This window comes from Halichoeres trimaculatus, unplaced genomic scaffold (assembly GCF_033239565.1).
Source record: "Halichoeres trimaculatus isolate MK-OKI-2021-1 unplaced genomic scaffold, fHalTri1.1 fHalTri1_scaffold_3, whole genome shotgun sequence".
Taxonomy (NCBI): domain Eukaryota; kingdom Metazoa; phylum Chordata; class Actinopteri; order Labriformes; family Labridae; genus Halichoeres; species Halichoeres trimaculatus.
The window spans coordinates 19,836,677-19,859,920 of record NW_027437181.1 but is presented as its reverse complement, the minus strand read 5'-3'; the positions used below and the strand labels follow the sequence as shown (position 1 = coordinate 19,859,920).

General features: G+C 40.5%; 1 protein-coding gene across 3 annotated transcripts in view; it reads left to right on the top strand.

Annotated features, from left to right (window-relative positions):
• Positions 1 to 22,884, top strand: part of rnf111 (ring finger protein 111) — a 28,614-nt gene extending 5,730 nt beyond the window's left edge. For 2 of the 3 annotated variants that reach the window (XM_074666084.1, XM_074666085.1), the window contains exons 4-16: positions 3,683 to 3,809; positions 10,585 to 10,739; positions 11,678 to 11,872; positions 12,415 to 12,806; positions 13,465 to 13,717; positions 16,517 to 16,880; positions 16,963 to 17,088; positions 17,209 to 17,326; positions 18,645 to 18,725; positions 19,613 to 19,708; positions 19,984 to 20,070; positions 20,497 to 20,600; positions 21,365 to 22,884. In XM_074666084.1, the coding sequence (XP_074522185.1) occupies positions 3,683 to 3,809; positions 10,585 to 10,739; positions 11,678 to 11,872; positions 12,415 to 12,806; positions 13,465 to 13,717; positions 16,517 to 16,880; positions 16,963 to 17,088; positions 17,209 to 17,326; positions 18,645 to 18,725; positions 19,613 to 19,708; positions 19,984 to 20,070; positions 20,497 to 20,600; positions 21,365 to 21,482 (2,216 nt within the window). In that variant the 3' untranslated portion in view covers positions 21,483 to 22,884. The remainder of the gene's footprint in view (positions 1 to 3,682; positions 3,810 to 10,584; positions 10,740 to 11,677; positions 11,873 to 12,414; positions 12,807 to 13,464; positions 13,718 to 16,516; positions 16,881 to 16,962; positions 17,089 to 17,208; positions 17,327 to 18,644; positions 18,726 to 19,612; positions 19,709 to 19,983; positions 20,071 to 20,496; positions 20,601 to 21,364) is intronic. The other variant, XM_074666086.1, reaches the window with a different exon arrangement.
• The last annotated feature ends 360 nt before the right edge of the window (positions 22,885 to 23,244 follow it).

Here is a 23,244-nt window from a genome sequence, read left to right as displayed (position 1 = left end):
AGGGTTAGGAGACCATCTTGAATCTAAATTCTGACAAGAAATAAAGTTATATGCAGCTCTGAATCTGCTACTTGCTCAGTATGTTAACAAAGAATGCATCTGATCGAATATTTAACAGCATCTACATCATAAGTCATTTGCAAGCAAACCTGATTCTGTTGAAATAATGTCGATAGCAAAAGCTGTTTACATGGATGTCATTGATTAGTCTGGTCTTTAAAGGGGCTGTGAGGACTGCCCAGAAAAGTTAATGGTTTTCTGGGATAAAAACTCTGTTTCCCATGAGCACTGGCACCCACTGTTGAGAGGACATGACTCTTACCAAGGGTGGTTGTTTGTTTTGAAGCAAATGATGAATGGAGGGCAGATCTCCTTTTAAACACTATTTTTCTTTGTTCGAGGAAACTTTTTAATGGATACAAAGCGACAAAGTAATGTATTTATCAACAGTTGTGTAGGACTATTGTTTATAACGTGACAACAAGCAAATCTAAGTTATCCACAGCAACTCCTACTCTCTCCATAACTTGTAATGTTAGGGTGCGGTCACACTGGCCACCCATACTGGGCCATACTCAAGTATCCCCGCTCAGAGGGCCCTTTCCTCACTGGCCATATCGGTCACCATAAGACTGCACATATGTTGCTCACCTAAGTCATTGTGAAGCGTCTGTTTACGAGTAGTAGGGAGCAGAGAGAACATTTCTACAATGTTAGTGACCTTTTGGCTTGGGTTAAGTCATTTTGGTCTGACACAGCCATCTAACAACCCTGTTATTATTTGAAGCGATTGTCGAGAGGATTGGTCGCAGCAATTATCTGTCATGGATTGTATATCATGCCCTCGTTGTGTACTTGTGCATGGAGTGTGCCAAGCTGAAGCTCACCTCTTGCTTTGGCCCACCAAAGTGTGCCAAAGCAAAGAAGTGACCTGTGCCTGAGCACAGTCGACTTGTGGTTACACTGGCTAAACAAACTGGACTTTAGGTTTGACGTGTGCTTGGACACGGTTCAGATGGCCAGTGTGACTGTGCCCTTAGTGAATCCTGGTTGTGATCTACCAGTGCTTATCTACCAACTCCCACCTCACCAAGCAGAGCTAAAATAACCTGGCTCTTCACTTTATTGATAGACTCTCAAGTTTAAACAGACCATTGCAGAATTATAACTGCTGCATGTGAGTCGTGGGTTTTCACTTCATACTTTGTGTGCTACTGTAAATTTTCCCATTGTAGGACAAATAAAAGAATATCTTATCTTTCTTATCTTATTTCAATGCACAGGCAGTTTAGGCAATGTTTTAGCCTTTAGCCTGTGCTCTATAATTTAACATTGTGCCTTACTCATAAGAGTGATCACACTCAGAGTAAATGGCTTCATGTAAATGAACATGGTTTATCTTTTAACAAGCTCCACCTATACCTTGTGTTATTGTTATCTCTGTGTATCCATTTTGCTTCTGCAGTATTTCTGCTGCCGTGGCCTTTTGGGAGAATGGAAAGTTAGTTGTTGTGCCTCTATGATGAGATGCATGTGGGAGAAAACTCAGACGCTGTAGAGTTGCAGCCTTTGCATGGAAACAGAAGGTCTCTGAGGGAAAACAAGGCATTTGTTTACGGCTGGAGAAAGCAGGTGATGAAACCTGTATTCTAGATGCCCTGAGTTGGAGCAGGTGTGTGATGTAGCCAGGTAACAGTTTGGTTCTTCCTATAACCTGGGGCAACAATATCAAAACCTACATGAATGAAAAACATGTTTTGTCAAAATGAAACTCCCAACAACTCCTTCAGTAGGTCTATTAAAGGCCCCCTGACAGTTAATTGATAATGACACTACCTCGATCAGAGGTTTAGCACACCTGGAAGTACACCTGAGTATGTTTGCTACACGGTCATGCTAGAAATAGCAATGGTGATGCTTTTTCTCTCCACATATAGCAAACAAAGATTAAGTTCAGCAGAGAGCCAAGCAGCAACATGCAAAGGGTGCTAAGCAGCAGTTCTCAGGAGGCAGATGAACAAGAAATCACACTGGGGATTTATTAAATTCTCTCTACAAGTGATGTGCAAAGAAAAACAAATGACACACTGCTTCAGAATTGAATGGTGTGACTTTCTGGGCAAATTGCATGTGTTACTCAGGTAACAGTTTTAAGGAAACTTTTTTTTTTTTTTTAAATATTTCTTTAAGTTTTCTGACTCAAGTCTGTTGGAATTAAAGCACTTGATTGAGTTCAGCGAAATGTTGTGCATTAAAACATCATGCACACACACACCAATGGGAATAAAAGCTGATTCTGACCAGTAAAATCTGTTAATTGATAAAGGTCTTCAGCTTTGAGTATTCTTCCAAATATGAGCCCTGAACTATTGTGCACACAAACACACAAAGCTCTAGATCATTTTCTAGCCACGTCAACAGAAAGACTATTGTAAAATCTACAGAAATAATCACACTGCACTGCACAACAGATCAGAGAATTTTCTGAATCAGGAGAGTTCGTGTTTACATACCTGGCACAACTTCATTAGTTATGCAAAACTCAACACACATAAAAATTATAAGACAGGATCAAATAGTATGTGAATATGCTCTTTCTCATTTTTTCTGCTACACTGATCAAGCGTGTGTGCCAGTTACTGTTTGAATGAGAACGAGTGTGCAAAGGAAAACATGGTATCAGTGATGGAGCTGTAAAGGGCTGTTATTTTTGTTTCTTGTAGGGATAAGTTAAGCAGATATCTAAGGAGGTGGGGGTTAGGATGCTCTCATCTTTTGGCTCAAGCCAAGAGCAGTAGCATCTCAGTTTATGCTGACACATCTGCAGTATGGCAATTGCACTGTATAATTTTTGTTGAAGTTGTATTGTCTGGGTTCAACTTTTGTATGTGGAAGTTTTCAAAGGAAATTTTACTGACAATCATTCAATAGTCCATCCAGACATAAACGCTTTTAACTTTCTCAGCTGGGGTTTGTCTGCTGCAGAAGGTAAGCGGGTAACACAGGCTGGTTTTCACACTCAGTTATGTGCAGGGCCCCAGTCAGTGCATCTTACTTTTTGATTCTGAACTAGAGAAAAGACTGCAGCACTGCTTTCAATGACAGCTACGATGACCATAAGAATGGGCACTGCCTTGGTCAAAAACTAGCAACAACAGTTAATCACTGAGAAAATAACCCTCTCCTGCCTTCATTCTAATGTACCATTGTAGTCATCTATGCCCAGTGAAAACACCTCAGTGGGCTTTGGTTGTTTTTAATCCAGGCAGAGATTGGGAGAGATCAGTTGTGAGAGGCAATCCCAGAAGACAGATTTAGGAAGTTCGAAGGGGAAAAAAAGACAATCCAAGTCCGACAGAATGGAGCACTGACCCACATTTCTCCTGTTTCACTGTTGGTCTGATGATAACACTTAAACACGCTGAAACTGGGGAAAACTCATGCCACTTCCACATCTTGTTTGTTTTAATGTCAGCAACTAAAGAAAAGGTTTGCTGCATTTTGTCAGAATAATTTAGATCTGATGTCAGGAGTTTGATATTTTAATAAAGACACGAGACATGCGGTCAGTTTTTCTCAACTTTTAAATACATATTTTTTGTTTTTTGATGCTTTCTTTGCTCCTGTCAGATTATATGGTGTGTGTGATAGCTCTGATATCAAACTGAAATGTTGTTCTCAGGTGCCCTGGACGAGGATGTTGTGGTGATTGAAGCAACTCCAGCTCCTGCTGTCCCTGCAAGTGAAGAAATCAATGTCACCTCAACAGACAGCGAGGTGGAGATTGTCACTGTTGGAGATGGTTTCAGGTAGGCACAGCAACTTTTAAGAAATTCTGCTGTTCAGACTAAATCAGCGTTATGGGTGGATAGCAAAATGTTTAACTTCGATTGGCCAAGGAGGAATTTTGTTGCGTTTCCGATGCAAATAATATGAATCTCACACATATGAGCCAAAACGTCATAACCACTTGACTGATATTCGGTAGACCCTCTTCTCATCAGGTCAGTGTAAAAAATAACCCTGTCCCTGAAGATGTGCAGCTTTACCGAGCACTAAGCTGCGTGGTTGCAAAGCAGCAAGAAATACTCGGGGTTAGTTTTAAAAGAAAGAAAGAAAACGTAGCCAAACTTGAACTGATATAAAGGAAAGATGATGAAACACTGGTTCCTGTATTTTTGTGAGGAGGATTAATGAACAGTTGGAGCGTAATCTGTATCCACAGCATGCAAACACCGCAACGATTGGCATTACAGTGTCCCGCAAGTTGATCAGGATGAAGTCTGGGGAAAGTTGCACCACACTGAGTCACAGGAGGGCTTCGTGCTGATTGTGCTGGCTTAATAACTTGAAGTACAAGTGGAAACAGCATTGGAATGTCGTTTCACTGTATTCATGCAAGACATATGCATTTTAACAACACATAAACCCTACAGTGAAATGATTACACAGCTCCATAGCCCTACAAGCCAGGAAACATAGATACATGTTTTTTAACAGGGTCTCTCTGTCTCTCTACTCCTCTTCTGCTTGGTGTAGTCAGCACATGGTCAAATTAACAGTTAAATTAATAAGTTTAAAATCTAATAAAAGTTCTATTGGATCATAGCATCACTGTTTTTCTGTTTTATTGCTGGTAAATGTAGGTATAAGCCATATAAGGCTGTTCAAAGCTTTTGTCTGAGAGTCGCTCTACATGGACAGATTTCTTAAAAGTCATCGGACAAATTCTCTGACAGCAAAAGTCTACAGTAAACTCAGTAGGCAGTGATGGGTGGTTGTACTGGTCTGCCTTCTTGGGGCCATGATGCATAAAAATAGAAATACATACAGTCCCAACTTATGCGGTTTTAAAGGAAATGTTAAAATTCCCTTTTTTTCCATTTTTAACAGCCCTCGCAGATAAGGGTCAGTCTGTAGCTATGCAGTCCGTTTCCACCAAGTGGTTCAGTTCGGTTTTGTTTAGGCGCAGCACGCAGTGTTTCTACTGACTAATCCTGAAAGAGATCCTTTTACCAAGATGAGCCATCCCAGTTTTTGAGAAGGTGGAGCTACTACACTGGAGACCGTTGATGGGCCGAAAGAATCATCACTTACGACGCGACAGCGGCTGCATTTCTCCTGGCGGCACACAGACTTCTCTGAAACAAAGTTTGATTGTGCTTAGTATCAAAGAGCCACATGCCAATCACAAAGAGGATGAAATGCTAGATCTCTGCCGTTGCTGCTCTTTGTTTACTGTGTTGTGTTTTTCTTCTTCGTTGGATTTATTAGCGGGGTACTCTGAGTCACGCTGCTTTGGCGTCCCGCCATTATGTTACTGATGTGGCTGTCGGCACCCGGCTTACACGCCGCCTACCACGAGGGGGCATGGTTGGCTGTGGAAACACTAACAGCACCAAACTTGACCGAACCAACCCGTACCAAACCGTAGTGATCAAAACCAGACTGCTTGGTGGAAACGGGGCTAATGCAGCACTCTGCCATCCTCTGTGTCTGTCTGACACTTTGTATAAAAACTAGCGAAAAATTTTGAAGCATTTTGACTGTTAGGAGCTCTCTAGTGAACCATTCAGACAGGTCTTTGTGTCCTGCAAGCATCAGCCAGCCTTGGTAGTCCATGACCTTGCCTCACATTCATCAGTTTTACTTCTCTGGTCAACCTGTGGTAGGTAAGGATCAATGCAGACTGGTGACCCCCAGAAGAACAGCAGTTTGGGAGATGATCTGACTTAGTCATCTGGCCATCATAATATTGGTCATCAATGCAGGCCACTTCCTTACATTTCTCCATTTTCAGCTTCTAACTCATCAACTTTGAGGATGAAATGCCCAACATGCCCCACACATCCCCCCATAATGTTATGGGTGATGGTGCTTTTATGAGTGGTAATCTTAGGCAGTGAAATACAGCTGCTATGAAATATCTTTGGATAGAATAACAATCAAAGTGTTCTTGCTCCAAGAATAAATTTGATTTTGGCAAAAAATGATTTTTTATTGAACACTAAGTTTGAAGATGAAAATTCAAACTGTCTACCTTTGATCTTTTTAAGTATGTAGTACTGCATTACACTGATTGAAATAAAAAGGAGAATCAAAGTATGGGTTTTATCCCTTATAAAGTGCTTGCAACCAAGACATTTACAAAACACAGCTCCCACTTTCATTCACTGCTGCCCACTCCTTTCTTTCTCACCCCACTGAGAGTCTTATTTCCCCATTCTCATAAAAGGGCTTCCTGTCTCAATACTCTGCTAATTCTTCATGTAGGCAATTTTACAGCTCAATTCATAAACCTCTGCCTCTGTGTGAACCTCTGTCTGTATCCCTTCACCACACAGTATTTTTATACCATACTAACTCTTTCATAATGTGACCTTGCAGTTGTTCCTAGAAGTGAAGTTAGGAATGCAATGGCTTGTCTAATCTGCCTGTTTTCCCGACTTTCAAAGATGTCCTGGCTCGCTGGAGAATGTGGGGATGAGCTTCCCTGAAGGGGGGATGGGCAGCAGGGGAGCAGGAGGGCGGGGAATCAGAGGCCAACAGAATGAGCAATGAACGTTTTGTTTACACTGTCACTGGGCTGACTTGTGAATATGTGTGGCTCTGTGCTGTTGAATACAATATGATCTCTCAGATGATAGTTTTTCTTATTGTAAGCACTGCAGCTTGAACCACTACAACCCCATTTAGATATCAAGGCAAGGCAACAGTTCAGAAACACTCCTGTATGATGCAATGGAGTACAACAGCACAGACTGTCCTCCAAAGTGTCCACACAACCGAGCCTGCAGTTTCAACAAAATCTGAACACTACACTGGATCAAAGCAGAATTTATTAGGCTGTTAATTTGACCTGTTTTACTTTTTTACATTATTTATGCTCTTATTCAGATAACAGAACAGAGAGGATAGAAAGGAGAATGGCATGGCAAAGAGCAGAGGATCAGTTATGAATCAGAGCTGCCGGCTTTGAGGACTAAAACCTCTGCGCTGAACCGAACCAGTACTGCGCCCCAGTTCACATATATACAATACACTAACAACTAAATGTATGATTCCATATAAAAAATACAAACGAAAGTATTTTTATTGTTGTCTGAGGATGTAGGGATGTCTAACTGTAACTTATTGATATCCATGGCATATACAACATGTGGCTGTTCAAATAACAAGTTTGGCAAATACACAGCTCTCCATGGAGACATTTTGCAAAATGCTGTCTAAATCTGGGCAAAGCAGCCATTATTAACCCAATCCAGTTCTTCTCGTGTGGCTCAGTGACGTGCTGTCTACACAGATATGATTGATTTGAACTTCTTTACTTGTTCGTGCTCCTCCACAGTTAGCTCACTGCTAAAGCGATGCATCAGGAGAACATTCCAGTGTTTCAGCAGTGCTCTGTGGGGCGTGTAAGGCAGGCGGGTTATACAGAGCACAATAAGTCACAATAAACAACTATTGTGCTGCTGCTATGACCAATTTTAAAAAACAGGCTTTGATTATTCCCCTGCTGTGATTCTGCTCATCAGCTATGGGCATGCAAAGTAGCTGTGTTACACTACCTTTAAAGTGTAAATAAACTTTCTGTACAGCACATGGTCTCCATCAGGAGTCCTTTACAGATCATATTTATGTATAAGATTAAGATGTGTCTGTATTTGGGAGAGCAAAAAAAAGTTCAGAGTATCTTGTGTTGCATGACTGATGAGCAAGCACATCCCAACAAACTAAAATACTGTCCAGCCAAGCTGACGCTATTAGTTGGAGTCTACTGGCACAAAACAAAACATTTAAGCATGTTATGCTCAAATATTATTTTGTGTCTGTTTTCATCCTCTGCGCTTTCTTAGTTTTATTTTGGACCATTTAAAAAAGAACACATTAAAAAGGGTCCACCCAATTATGTAATTATTTATGAAGCTACATAATAGTAGATTCTGTGGCAGAGTTTTAGATGTAAAAATAAAATTAGTTTCTCTATTAGATATCAGATCAGGGCTTATTTTATCTGGCATTTGCCCTGTCATGACTCAGAGTTAGAAAGTGACATCATCATGCCCCTAAATGTAAAGAAGAACTTGCTGTGTTAGTCATAGTGTTTACAACACTCACGTAGAGCCTTGGATGAGCTCACTCAGTTGACTTCGTGTTAGTATCTCAGTGCTGAGCCTGATCCCTGGAGTACCTGTCTCACATCACCATGGCTCGGCAAACCCTTATCTTTGCCAAGAAACCCATTCCCATAGTGCTAATGTTTACAATGTACTGTTTTCCTCGAGGCTACAGCCCCTTCATTTCCACCCCACCCTCAGGGGGGCTTGGTGGTAAACAGATATTTACAAAATAATCCCAGGTCTACTCAATTAGGAGCCCCTCTCTGGTGGTTAGTCCTGCCCTCTGGTGTCAACCCAGAGCTGAAGAGCTGAGGAGCCTGTCCAATTAGAAAACCAGAAAACCACCATGTGTCTCCTCTGCTTACCACCCTTGTTGATTTGGGTTTCATGAGAAGTCACATGTGTGTCCAAGTTTATGCAGGCACAGGAGTACAAGTTTGCTTGAGCCATTTGTGCTGCCTGAAAGTTAGTAAGCTTCCTTCTTTATTCCACTTGCATTGTGCAGTGTGTCTCACAGGACAGCATGAGCTAATGGGAATCCCCCTTATCACAGACAGCAATGAGAAAGGCATTTCCTATACTCAGCTTTACACAATCTGCAAAACAAGAGAATACACCAATGATTTCAAAGTCGACAAAGAAATAATCTTTTTGGGTTTATTCTCACTTTTTAGTGATATCTAGTGAAAGTTTATAGAATCTCAGAGGGACCTTTAATTCCAGTGGATCTTTGACAACTGAGGCCTGACACATTTTTTTTCTAAAATTCAGATTGTCGGAGTTAAAAGACGCTTTTTAAAAGAAACAAAAACATGACGTAGCACTGTAGAAGCAGATGCAGTGATATGTAGCCTTTATTTGTTGGGGGAAAGGCAGGGGAAATACCCTAGAAGTCGCTGGTCTGTCACAAGGCTCCCACACAGAAAGACAACAAGTTGCTCACCAGTGACAGAAAGAGGAGGTTTTGGGTTTCTGATTCACCTGATCTGTCTGACTGTTCTGCAGAAAACTCATGTAAACACACACAAAAAAACATCCCATTAGCATTAATGAATCAGTTGATGATTTCTCATGTTTCTGTGATTTCTGTGGCACTAAAAAACCTCCGTAGTTAATGATTAAATCACTGTTAACAGGGTGGTGCTTTTGGAGCTCAATACATACAGCCCTGTCTTGCCTCTCCATTACATTTTTTAAAAACTCCCAGGGAACAGCAGTGAAATCCCCCAGCCACAAAGCTCCATGGTATCCTGCTTTACGGCAGCCCCTTCCAGTCTCCAGTCACTTGTCTCTCAGGCTTATTCCTCCTCCCCCCTGATCACATGGCTTTACGGCACTGTTCAGGGAAATGCAGCTATTCCCCAGCGTTTCACCGTAGTCTCTGAGAGCAAGGGCTAGAGCAACAGGAGCCTTTGAGAGAGAAAATTAAAAAAAGAAAAACAAGGAGGGCTTATGTCAGGGAAGGAAAGGTGTAGAGGAGTCGAGCAAGATACAGGAAACAGAAATTAGTGCATGGAAAGAGATTTGTATGAAACTGGTCAGGTGGTTTCAGAATGAAGAGCTTTATTATGACATAAATTAAACTTTAAGCTAACTTCAGGTTTACATTTCAAAGTTCAAAATCCCCTTTCACACTGGAACTCTTAAAATTTCTGCAATAATTTAAGACCAGTCAAGATATTTGACATTGTCAGTAAGATGCTGCTTATCGGTGCTCCTCACAGCAAGATAATTTCTCCTTCGCACACACTCTTAAACCTCAACATATTCCATTTGTTTCAAGCAAGGCTGGAGTGACCAGATATCACCTGGAATTAAGGGAAGGAGGGAAGAAGATGAGTCTCCTGTAATGATGAATAGTCTTGTGTATAAATCATTTCCACAGCACAAACACAACAGTGGAAAAACACATTGAGGTGAGCAGTGAAAATGATTCGTCCATAAAACTGCGCTCAATCCCAAACGACATCATCACCCTGACCCCTCGTTCAGCCATTTACCTGCTCTGTTCCAACATTTCCTCACCCTGCCTTCTTGATTATTCAATAGACTCATGTTAACAATTACAAACAGTATAAGCTTTTCTGCTCTGTTGCTTTATTCCAGGTTCTGTTACTTTTTAATATTAAAAGCCGCCGTAAAAAAAGGTAACATCCTTCAAAAATTAAAGACCAAATTCATTTTAAGTGTAACTGACTATTAGAGAAAAAAACAAATGAAAAAACATACCCATAAGAAATCATGACAAGATCTAAAAAAGAACATTGTAAATAGTTGCTTTCTTGGCTTCCTCTGCTCCAGCTGCCTGTTATCCAAACAGCAGCTGGCCTGGATATGACACAGAGTCTGGCTTTGGCAAAGCAAATTCTCCTTTGAGCTGTGAAAATTTTCTTGGTGAGACAGGCAATCCTATGCTGACGTTGGCTGTAACAGGTTCCTTTTTTTCCAATGTCTGTTTCGACAGGTCACGCTCAATGGGAGGTCTCAGCAGAATTTGGGCAAGTAGTTGCTCCCAGAGTCGTCTGCAAGAGCCTCGAGGACGTCACAGACTGTCCACCGTCATCCAACCACTGCGTCAGAACGCTGGGGAGGTGGTGGACCTCACAGTGGATGAAGATGGTAAGAATAAAAAGTGTCCTCTCCATGTGCTTTAAACTGTGTCAGTTTAAAGGATAACTACATTCTAGTCCTACAGTTTGTGATGTGTTACATTGAGCCAGTTGAGCTTTTAGTAGATTTTAGATTTTCATCTTTTACTATCAACTAGTAAAAAAAAACGTGTTTTTGGTAAAATATTAACTCTGATTGCAGCTGGTCAGCACTTGGCGGGTGATAAAAGCAAAGTGTTTTTCTTCTTAAATGGTTTTAATGCCAACCCACATGAACACATGTAAAACACCAGCATTTGTTTTCAAATTTTAATTCAGTGCAAAAGCTTGCTGCTTAGTAACCAGTGTTGGGTGACTTTTGTCCAGTGTCCTCCTTTTTTTCAGCCCAAGCAGATAACAAAATGGTCAAGCATGGCGTAGTAGCGTATTTGCATTTCTTGGGAGATAGATGGTGAAATTAATTTGTGAATATGAAAACGGGGCTCTCACACACGGGAATGTTAATGAGAGCCTTTGCTGAGCTCGGCTACCAGGGCTCTGCAGACAAGTACACAGGCCTTTTTTTTCCCTTTTTTTAAGTTTTAAGTGATTCAAAGAAATTTTAGATAAAGAATCAGTCTTTATTTATAAAGCACCAAATCACAACAAAGCATCATGGTGAGAAAAATCCATCTTAACTCACCTTGATCCACTAGCAGCTAAGCACTTCGCTGCAAATGAGTTAAACTACTAGAAGAATAAATCCAGCAACAGGTTTATTGACCCATTCTTAGGGAGACATTTAAATGAAATGAAATAAAAAATGACCTTTGTCAACAGGACCAGGATGCTCTTTTGCCATTTTTATTGCAAATATTCTGATGATTTGGCCCCTCTAGCTCTCTTTTAAGGACCAGCTGTCATTGGTCCTTTGCTAATTGATCACCTGACCTCGTTTTCTCTCCACAGATCTCTCAGTTGTGCCAACGACCTCTGGCAACAGTCACCCCCAAACAGTCAGGTCCTCTTCATCGTCATCTTCCCATCATGCCTCTACCTCAGAGCTCAATGATGCCCCAGGTCCTTCCTCTAGCTGCCCAGGCTCGTTACCTGAGAGCATGCACACGCAGAGGCCAAGTGGCTCCTCTCGCACCGCCACGGAGGGTATGACAAAACACAACCCACATTTCTAAACCAGCTGCTTCAGACCATCTAATTAAGAGTCTTTATTTTGCACAATATTCATAATGCAGGATTTAATTATAAGATAAAACTTACAAATCAATATATGGATTGTAGTCGGACAAAAATGCATGAATAGTAGAAGAACCCTTATATTCATGCATTTTCTGTTTGTAGGAACATTTTGTTTCAAACACTCAATGTAGCTTTTTGCTTACTGGTACAAGATAGTAGATCTTTTATGTACTGATTCTTACTTATTTGGTTCATTTTTTTCCATCCAATAGCAACTGATCTTTGGGCCTGTAAGAGTCCAAGTCTATATCACTTTAATTAATATTCATTGATTAGAACAGAAAAAAGTCTTCAGTAACTGTTTCTTTTGTCAGTTGCTGACATTCCTAAATGTACTGACACATTGAAGTATATAGAATAGAATAATGATGATTACCATAAGTCATGTACACAGTGTCCTGTGTCCTTTGCCCTTCTTTTTTCTAATATTGTTTCATTACTTCCTTTAGATGACAGCAGACCAGGTTTGTCTGGGACAGCTGGAGAAAACGCAGGCACAGCTATGCCCAGATTGCCATCCTGCTGTCAGCAGCACTCTCCATGTGGAGGCCCCTCCCCGGGTCACCTGTCCCTGAGCCACTCCCATTCGAGCTGCCTGCAAGCGTCGTCCTCTCAGCAGACCGGCGGCTCGCAGCATGGCCACACTCACAGCCATAGTCACAGCAGCGCTCACCACTTCATCCACCATGTCCACCACCCAGCACCGCAGCCCCCTGGCACCCTGCCCTTCCAAGAGCCGAGCTGCCCCGTGGAACGACCCAGCGCTCTGCCTGCACCCTGTGCTGTAGTCAGCAGCAGCAACAACAGTAGTAGCAGCAACACAGCCCACTACCATGACCAGGTATTCCCTCACTGCTTTTAACACTGAAGCACTGTAGTCGTGCACCTGTTTCTGAAATAGTGCTGCCACATGAGCTGTATAAGAAAGTCCTGGAAACCTTGTACTCAAATATAGGAACACTGTTTTAGTATCAGTAAATAATTCATCAATAGCATAAAGTGCTATATAACTAAACCATAAGTTGCGGTAGTTGTGGCAGAAAGTTTGGAGAATCAGGTTAGAAATTTATTCTGGAGGCCATTTATGAATACTGCATAAAAAGGGTGAGAAAATTATGTTTCCTGTTCAAGTCTTTTAAAATTGATTGCCATAATTTCAAACCTCCCCTCTTCTCCCACAGTTATTGAAGGCCGTTGTCTTGTCACACTTGAACACTTGCCTTTAATCAAGATGTCCTCTCTGTCTCGAAATTTAATTAAGCAGGACACCGAAGGGAACAGAACACAAAAAATGTTCCCCTAACATATTCTCTTTCACTCAGAAGAAAAGAAAGAAGAATAAATTGGACATGGTTTATTAATTGAATAGTGTATAACTTGTGTGTGAGTGTATTAGAAACATGAGAGGGAAAAGGCTCTCAAAAGATGAGTCATTTGGTATTCAACAAGAGAAGTTAGTCCCTCTTCTCTGGATAACAACTTCTTTTTTTCTCCCACAGCAAACTCTGCCAGTGGACCTGAGCAACAGCAGTGTTCGGTCTGGTGGAAACAGCGGGGCTAGTTTCCATGGCAGCACCTCAGCCTTTGACCCGTGCTGCCCTGGCTCCACGTCACGGCCTCCTGCTTACGTTTCCCAGGCCACCCCTGGGCCCAGCCAGCCAGCAGTGGTGGATTCTTTCAGCTCCTCCATGGTGGCTCAGCCCCAGCCCCAAACGCAACCCCAGCCCTGCAGACATTACATGCACCCCTCCTGTGAGTGCACCGCCTTCATGCTGTCATCCCTTATTTTATCCTGAGAGTTTACATCCCATTTGTGGACAGTGTGTTTGGTTTTACAGTTAGTAGACCCCAGGAAGAATATCCCCTAAAAAAGAAAGGGAGCATTTAAAAGCCAAACTGAAATAGTGCTAAGTCATCCCTTTCTGTAGTCAGAAATAATGTTTGGATGTGTTTTCCTGAGTTCCTTTATTTCATGATCAGAAAGCAGAAAAAAGTTCTTTGGGGAAATGTTGGAAATAATTTTCCCTTATAGCCTTCTGTAGGGGTGTATCCGCGCCTGGCTTTGACTGGCAGCTGGCAGACTTCCAGAGTGCCAGTGTTAAACCACAGGAAATAAGACAAAGTATAAACAAAGTTGCTACAAATCTCACTCGTCGTTAGCAGACATTGTGATGTTAGTGTTATTGAAGAGTTGACACCTCAGTGTCCAGCAATAATGACAGCCACATTCTAGGGATTTTAAAATGTTATTTAATGTCTCCTACCTTGTTTCATTTCTTGTTTATCTATCTAGAATTCGAGATTAGCATGTGTTGATGTTTGTAAATTTAAAGTTAAATGAGCAGACTTACACAGGAAATATAACGTGAGCTGTTTTGAAGAGCGTGATTTTTATGCTGTGAAGCTGCTACTCAATCAGACAGGCACCTGGATGATGTTATATCAAGATATTACTAAAGATGAAAGCAGTAAAATGAAACTAGTATATGTCTCCCTCTTGGTTTCTGGTGATTTTACTCTCTTGAACACAGTACAAGTGATTTACAAAACAGAAATGTGAAGCAATTTTGCTTCTGTTCATTTCAAACATCATCTACTGCATTTGTTAAATTCTCTCTTTGCCACCACCTAAGCACTCGTGAAAATTGGCAGACAGCTGCATTCCTAAAACCTAATGCTAATAGTAATTAAACCAAGCCTGGTGGTTAATGTGCCAAGTGCTGTGGGAACTGTACCAGGCAGGAGTAGTTAATTGCTCATTTTACTCAGAATAGCTCAGTATGGAGAGTGAAGTGGTGTGACAAGGCTCCCTGGTGGGAATGTGGTAAGAGAGCTAGTTGCTGCCGGTGCCTACGCTCACCTCCTCATTTTACTGCTGTTTGCATTGGTAGCAAGGATGTCTGCACCAAGAGAAAACATGCATGGTTTTATTTTAAAGAGATGACTAACAGAACCAACTGGGATCAGGTTGTCTTTCCTAAAAGCAGTATCAGTTCTGTTGTTTTTCGTCAACAACAAAAAAATCAAAGAAAAACACTATATGTTATGTAAGGGTTAAGGTGATGGCTAACCTTTAATACAAATGATTTTTAATACAAATGAATCTTTTTCTCAAAGATTTCACTAAGATTTAGAGTGGATAATTTCTATTTTTACATCTCTAAAGGTTAAATGTGCTGCCATTCTGTATTAATATGAACAAATCTGAGGAATAATCTGTGAAAAATTCAAATTGATCCTATTAGAAAGTGCTGCCTATGCACTCAAAGCCTGACGTACCTTTGTCAACTGACTAATACAACTAATTTCTCCCTTTTTTCTCACAGCTAGTAAACTGTTTGTGCTGAAATTAAGTCAGCAAGCAGGAGCTGGTGAATTATAACATTGTTGAGATGGCATTACTGAACCACGTTGTGTGACCAGAGTATGTAAGTGGAGCGGAGAGTGAGCAAACGGGGGGTGGAGCAGCTACATTTTGAAAGAAGCACAAAGAGGGATATTTTGAGTAGGGATGCACGATATTGGATTTTTGCTGATATCCGATATGCCGATATATCGAAACCCCTTGTGGCCGATACCGATAATCACATCACTGTAAAGAAAGCTAAGTCTATCCTGTACTGGAATTTATATGTTACTCTAATTGTGACGGACTTATTTGTTTAAGAAACACACATAAAACAAGACAAAAAACATTTGATTTTACCATAAATAAGAAATGTATTATTTTTTTAAACTCAAGACATTCAGTGTTGAAATACAGAAAAATAATTTCTTTAGATCACATGAACTCTAAATGTACAATGCATTTTTAAACATAACCAAGCTGCTTTGGTTATTTTAGAGCTACTGTAACAACCTGGTGACAGACACAGAGCTCTTCAGTGCAAATTAAAGAAGTGCTACATTTTATTTAAGGAATTTATTTTTCAGATGGAAAATAATAATAATCCTAACTGATTAGCACCTTATCGGCTGTGCCTATTGGCAGAAATTTTCATATCTGCCGATACCGATAAACGTGTTTTTAAGCTTTTATCAGCCGATACCGATATTGTGCCGATAATATCGTGCATCCCTAATTTCGAGTAGAAATGTTTTATTACCTCCCTCCTATTTGGGGTCTAAGGCTTCAATTAAATATAAGTAAAATATACACGCACATATTTTTTAAATGAGTGCGGAGTGAGAGGGAGACAGAGACGCAATCTCCGTTGAGCAGCTATGGGCGGAGCATCATGGTGGGACTTTCAGCAGGGAGCTATAGAGTTGGGCATCTCGTGGAAATTGTTGCCACTCCACTCTGCTCACATGCTGTGTGTGTGACTGTCAAGTCACTTTATCGTTGTGAACATGGGAATATGTTTCATATTTATCAGATCTGTGCTTCTTCATTCTTTTAGAAAAATAATCTTTTTTTCTTTCCAAATGTCTGAGATGTGAAGGTGGGAGAATTTTGTGGATTGAATTCCTACATGTAGCAAATAGCTGCTGATTTAAGGGTTTATCTTGTTTAACTGTTTTTATTCTTCTGTCTTGTCCCACATCCAGACGGCCCCCTGGCACGCTCACTGCATCATCAACCCTCCTCCGCTTGCCCTCACTCCCACGGGAACCCCCAACTTACACCTCAACCCCCTCCACAAGGCGATTATGTCATCCCCCACACAGTCACCTTTCATCCACCCCTGTCATCCCACCCTTCTAGCCACGCTGTGCCCCCTGCCCCTCCCCCTCCTCTGTCTACCCACCATCTCTCTGGTTCAAGTGCCCCGCTGGCTCAGCACCTACCTGCAGACCACCAAACCCTGCCTCACCATATACCGGCGCTGGGGGCCTCAGTGCAGAGGCTCCATCAACATGAGATGCTGCAGAGGATGGAGGTCCAGAGGCGCAGGATGATGCAGCATCCTACGTAAGTTCTATGGTTACCCTCATGCTTTCTCCTCACCCTGGGTGTTTGAACGCGTTTAAGTCCATGTTTTGCTTCCCTGTAGACGAGCACATGAGCGCCCGCCACCTCATCCGCACAGAATGCACCCCAACTATGGCCATGGGCACCACATTCATGTGCCTCAAACTATGTCTTCCCACCCTCGCCAGCCTGAGCAGAGGACAGCCTGGTCAGTATCAGAAGCAGAAAACTTGTTTGTCCCAATTCCATATCATTTATCTAATCCACCAGGCTGAAAAGAGGCAGCTTTAGACCCAGTGACTGATTCTCTATATTTTTTTCTTAACAGGGAGCTTGGCATTGAAGCTGGAGTGACCGTGGCACCGTTCCCTTCAGGGCACCTGCACTCCCACCTGCCTCACTACCACCCTCCCCCCAGACTGCACCACTTCCCCATCCCCTTCATGGTGAGAGCAACTGCTCAGCGTACATGCATACATTAGCATAAATGAGAAAGAATCACTTTTATATGAAGTCTGGCATAGATTAATAGTGTGGGGCCCTTATTTAAAACATCAGTTATTTCAAGGATGGTTTGGTGAACCCCATGAATAATGCATTAGCAATTAATGGTAGCTCATCAGGCATTTCAAATGCACTCTCAACAAATTCAAAACCCTTAAGACCTATCCTACGCAAACAAAGTCGGCAATTTCCTGATTTTATCACTCCTTTTCTTTATCATCCTCAAACATCAAATTTCTTTTGTCTTTCACTGATAAAAGTCTAGTTGCTTTTTTCACAAATATTTACGTGTGTCCACTAGGGGTGGGCGATATACTGGTTTCATTACCATAGCTGGTATAATATGTTGCCACGAAGCGAATTTTGCAATATCATAATAACCGGGGTAAAGTATTGTTGCACATTATTTAGTCCAAGTAGTGGTTAGACTATGTGGGAGATTTTTTCCTCTGGATGCATTGAGAGGTCACTTATTTGCTTTGGCTGTGGTTCAGGCTCCAAACTCTCGCCCTCCATTCCTCAGTCAAAATCACTGCCACAGCTAATCATAATGTTAGAAATACTCTGCTTAACTCACTCCAACACTTAGAGGTTTGACGACATGTCTGAGATTAATGCCACAAAATGTCAGTCAAAGGGGTATAAACCTAATATTCTCTGTTCATTTACATATTTTAAATGATACTGTGCTTTTTAGCTTCAGCTCTCTAGTCATCTATCAGGCCTTTTAAGGTTTGAGGTTTTTGTTAAATCTCATGGCTGTCATAGTGCTGTTTTTAACTGTAGCACACTAAATATCTGTTTAGTAGTCAGGAAACCAACTAAATCCTGCACTTAAAGGTGTCAAGAGTAGATACACATATGTTACATAGCTTCTTGATGTGAAAACTCAATCAAGTGCTGATACTTCTGCTATATCAGCTACATACAGTAATAATACTTAATCACTCAAAGTCAGATGAGTAGATGTGAAAAGCATAATTACCATTCAGCAGAGGTTTGCAAATTAATACAATACATTCTGAAGGAGCCTTTGATCCTCAATTGTTGGGTACACTTATATATTTCATATGACAGAGACATTCTGAGATTAAAATAAACAAAACTGTTGATCCACAGAGGAGAAAATTAGCCTGTTTCAGCAGCTATAGAAACAGTAACAGAGAGTGAAAACAATATTTTTTTTAAATCATAGAATAAATTAATAGAGTTTTCCTGAAATAAAACCAAATGTAATGTGTGTTTTCTTTTGTTCTACAGCACACTGGCATATCTGAAGTGACCTACCCGCACATTCGGTACATCTCATCTAGAATGACTGGCTTTGGACGAACTTATGAGGTGAGAAGTGTCATCAGTAAAACTTAAATTAAAGCTTAACTCATCAACAGGTAACAGATCACTTCTTTACATTGAAATAATTAGAAGACATTATACTAAAAGCAGATGTATTTTTATTGTTTAAAACACACAGTTGACTTCAATCAACAAAGCTGTTGTAGGAAAAGAACACATAATTTAGTGCTGAAGGGGAAATGCTCTCAAAAAGCACACAAAAAAACATCTTGACTTTTTCAATTAGGTGATCTGCCACTTCTGTCGTTTTGTTCTGTGTTTTCTCTTTTTATGTCCTGAGCAGATCAGCCATTAATCTCCTGAGAGGTTTAGTCCACATGTTGAATTGTCCCTCAGCTAGACGCCAAACACCAAACTCTTCATTATAGACCACATGTACAAATTTTGTTAAAATGGCACAGATTTGGGTGTAGAAACAAAAAAATGATTTATAAAACCTCCCCGGGCCAATCAGGCGTGCGCTTGATCAGGTATTGGTAGAGTCTAATTTAAATAAAGGGCCTCCTAATATTCAAGGTTCATCTGGCCGAAACCCACAGAATTTACGACACGGAGGGACACAGCATAGAAAAAAAGGAGACATTTGCTTTACTATAAAACACATTTTGTAGTGAATATAGATTTTTATACAACAGGAAGTTCTTCCCCTCCAACTTGCATACGTATTTGGCAGTCTGTACTCGTGTCAAACATTACGTGATTTTTATTCTATTTTATTTTTTGACAACGTGTGCTACACTGGTTAGAAATATGGTGTGAAGAGTAAAGTTTTAGCACCAGCACAGGAACAATCTTCACAAGTGAACAATCCCATCTCTTGCTGATGTATGTGTGTCATTCTCACCTTGTTCGTTCACTCTGCGTCCTATCAGGACCTGCTGCATTTAGAGGAACGATTGGGGACTGTGAACCGAGGAGCCTCTCAGGGAACCATAGAGAGGTGCACTTATCCACACAAGTACAAAAAGGTGAGGATTTGTGAGAGTGTTTTGCTGAATATATTGTTGACTGGATTCTGAACATGCTGTATATGAAGTAGTGCATGTCTGTTACAGTTCATCCTGGGACAGAGTGCGCAGTGGTCTTTTGTGCTCATTTCAAACATCTGATGTTTTGCCAACGTATAGCAAAATTCTGTAGTGTGTTTGACCTGTAGCTGTGAAAATGTTGTTGGGGAAAAGTTTCCTTAGAGGTTTCTAAATGTATCTAAATAAGCAATCTAACACCCTGCCACCCAATACAGAAGGTGTTGGAGAGAGACATTGACCAACAGTTAACCCCTGAAGCTTGGGCATCTATTGGGAAAAATATGCACGCAACCCCAGAATCGGTGAGAAATAATGAACAAATCAATTTGGAAACATGTCTCTGCTCACATGTACAGTAGATTTTAGTTTTATTCTTGGGGGGCCAGGGGATTCGGCTGTAGACTAACTATGATTTGGATAAATGTTATTTCTTATTTTAGCATAGCAACAGCAGAAAGTTTTTCTGTTTCAGGACAAAATGACCATTCTCTCTGTCCCCAAAAGAATTTAATGCTTTTCGTTGAACTGTTTGTTCTTATCATAGTTTACCCTTATTTTATTATATTTTCATACTTATTTAATTTCTTGTAGTGTTACCACTGTGTTGTAGTTAAGCAGTTTAATGTTAAGAGACAGCAAATTAATAGGATTATTAACCACATGTTGTGTTTCTACTGAGTCAGCTTCACTGATCAAAAGTCATGTTTCCAAATGTTTCTCCTAAACAGAGAAAGCTGCATGGTAAGCAAGATGAAGATGAAGGCGCAGATGAAGACACTGAGGAAAAGTGCACCATCTGTCTGTCGATACTTGAGGAGGGAGAGGATGTCAGGTAAAGGCCCCCCTGGGTGTCTCTGCTTTAATCTGCTCGCTGTTTTATTTCCTCGACTGTGCTTTCAGGCGTGTGTATGTGAGTGTGTGAGCACAAACGTGTGGGCTGGCAGCTGTGGATATTTCTTCCCCACTATTGTCTCCTGAGAAATTTCTCTTTCAAATAAAAAAACCCAAAGGTATACTAATCAGTGGAAAAACCCCAGAGTGCCTTAAAATGACTGTCCCCATGGAGCAGTTTTTGGCACATGTTCATGTTTTTTTTTTTTATTTCGGAGGAGTTTCTGCCCTCTGTTGGTTTTGGAAGATGTGATGAATGACACCATTGATTCATGTGATTTAATGATTTTTGTATGACACTTTTAGTAGGTTTTGTTTATTATTAGTACAGGAATTTAAGGGCCACACTGAACTCTGTGTTGGCTAAGAATAAAAATCAGAAATAATGAGAGATACTTATTACAGTTTTTATCAAGAGCCTAATGTTTGAAAGCTGCCCTGTGACATTTTTAAGCCTTCTTTTTTAACAATTGATGAAATAAAATCAACATTTTAGACCTTTTTGTTTACAAACTGGTCAAAGTTAATAATACAACATTTTAAGAATATGAATAAAATACTGCAGACTTTGTTATCAAGTTTTGGTTTCCACCCTCACAGCTGGACTATTCAATTTCTAAGAACTAATTCTTTAATTTTCTCAAAAACTTATAATATTTCTCATCTTGTCTGTCTCTTATCTGTCTCTTGTCTCTTCCCAACTAGACGCCTTCCATGTATGCACCTCTTCCACCAGCTGTGTGTGGATCAGTGGCTCCTCACCAATAAGAAGTGCCCCATCTGCAGAGTGGACATTGAGGCGCAGTTGTCTGCTGAGAGTTGATGCTGTTGTTGTTTTTTCTAACACCCCTTTTGTTGAAAGAATTTATTTTGAGATCATTTTAAGTTTTCTCTTCAGTACTGCAGTCAACCAAAGATGGCATGAATTACCTGCGCAGCTCTACTATGAGAAAATTCAAAAAGAAAACAAACAAAAAAAAAATCTGACAAAAAAGCATCGAGCCTAGAGTGCCAGCTTTCACATATTACTACAACAGCTAGACTTCTCCATTAAGGGTTTAAGATTTTATTGTATTTATAAAGCTTTTATGTAGCTTTTGATTGTTTCCTCAAGTGTCATTTTTTGTTTCGTCTCTCTGCATGTCTCCTTGCAATGCATTTCTTTGCACATATAGCGTGGGCTCAACACAGCCCAACAATTTGCAGGTGAGGAAAGCTGCTCTAGTAAAGATGCATTTCTGTAAACCTAATGCCTTGCTTTACTAGAATAGAATGTCAGCCTCCAGTTTTTGAAAAAAACAAACATTGCAGGATTCATTTTACCGATCATTGTATTGATTAGTTTATGTTTAGAAGATGTGGATTGTTAGTGAAAGATGTTTTCTAAGTAAATCAAAACATTCCTAACTAGGGAAATATGTTAACAGATCAGCTGCTGTATTAGTGCACACCCAGTATTTTCTAGAGTGGAAATAATACTCCAATGTTCACCTCACTCCCAGAATATGCACATGCTTTGCTACGATGACACCTCCCTCCAGCACCTTCATTCGACTAGAAACACCATCAGATGTATTTTAGAGGACAAGTAAAAGAATGTCTCATCCCTCTGTCGACTGTTCTTTCTAAACTGAGCGATTGTTGGATCTGCTGTGAATCTCCTCTTTTCTGTCTGTAACAGCCTGGTTGATGGTTCAGGTCTATGTGTGTATGAGAAATCTCTCATAAGCCTGAAACCTGGGATTAATATTTTAAATTTGATACAGGCAGTGGCATTCACTTTTATTTCCTGTGTGTGTATATGTGCGTGCGTGTGTGAGTGTGTGAGCATGTTTGTGTTCAGGGGGAACTACACAGTTCAATTTGGAGTTAATATTTACTGTTCTCACACTTCGAACCATTTTAATCCATCCTCCCTTTTTGTCTCTCCGTGGTCGAGCAGCAGCGTCCATTTCAGCTGCTGAGAGAAAGAAAAAAACACTAATACTGTTGACTAACTCACTCGCATAGACTTGCACAAGAGAGAAAAAGGTAGGATAGTAGTAGTGATTATGACAGTGCACTGAGGCCATGTATTTCCACTCTGTTGAGCATTGAAAAAATGAATTAAAAAAAAGATATTTTGAATGGAGTGTTGAAATGCAGTACTTAAAGCAGGTATCCATGCATTCATTGAATTAAAGGCACCAGGATCATATTCTGTGGGATTTATATTAGTTTTAAAAAATAATATTAATAAACTTGGATAACTCTTGATTGAGTCTTTTCATGGTCTTTTCTTTGAAAACAAAAGATTAAGTGATTGTGAACTCTTTGAGTATACAGTGGGGGCATTTTTATGAGCTTTAGGGTTTGAGTCAATCTGAAATATTTTTAGCTTGAAAAAATGATCATAAATAAATGCTGCCTATGTTCAGTGCAGTACATCTTTAAAGGCTCACATTTGATTATTATAACCACGAGAATACATTTTAAAATGTTATTGTAGGACTGTAGACGTAAAGTGCATGGTTAGGGCTGATATGAAAGACGGTTTGAATCAACACGACCAGGTTGAAAGTCCAATACGAGAAAAAGTGCAGTAT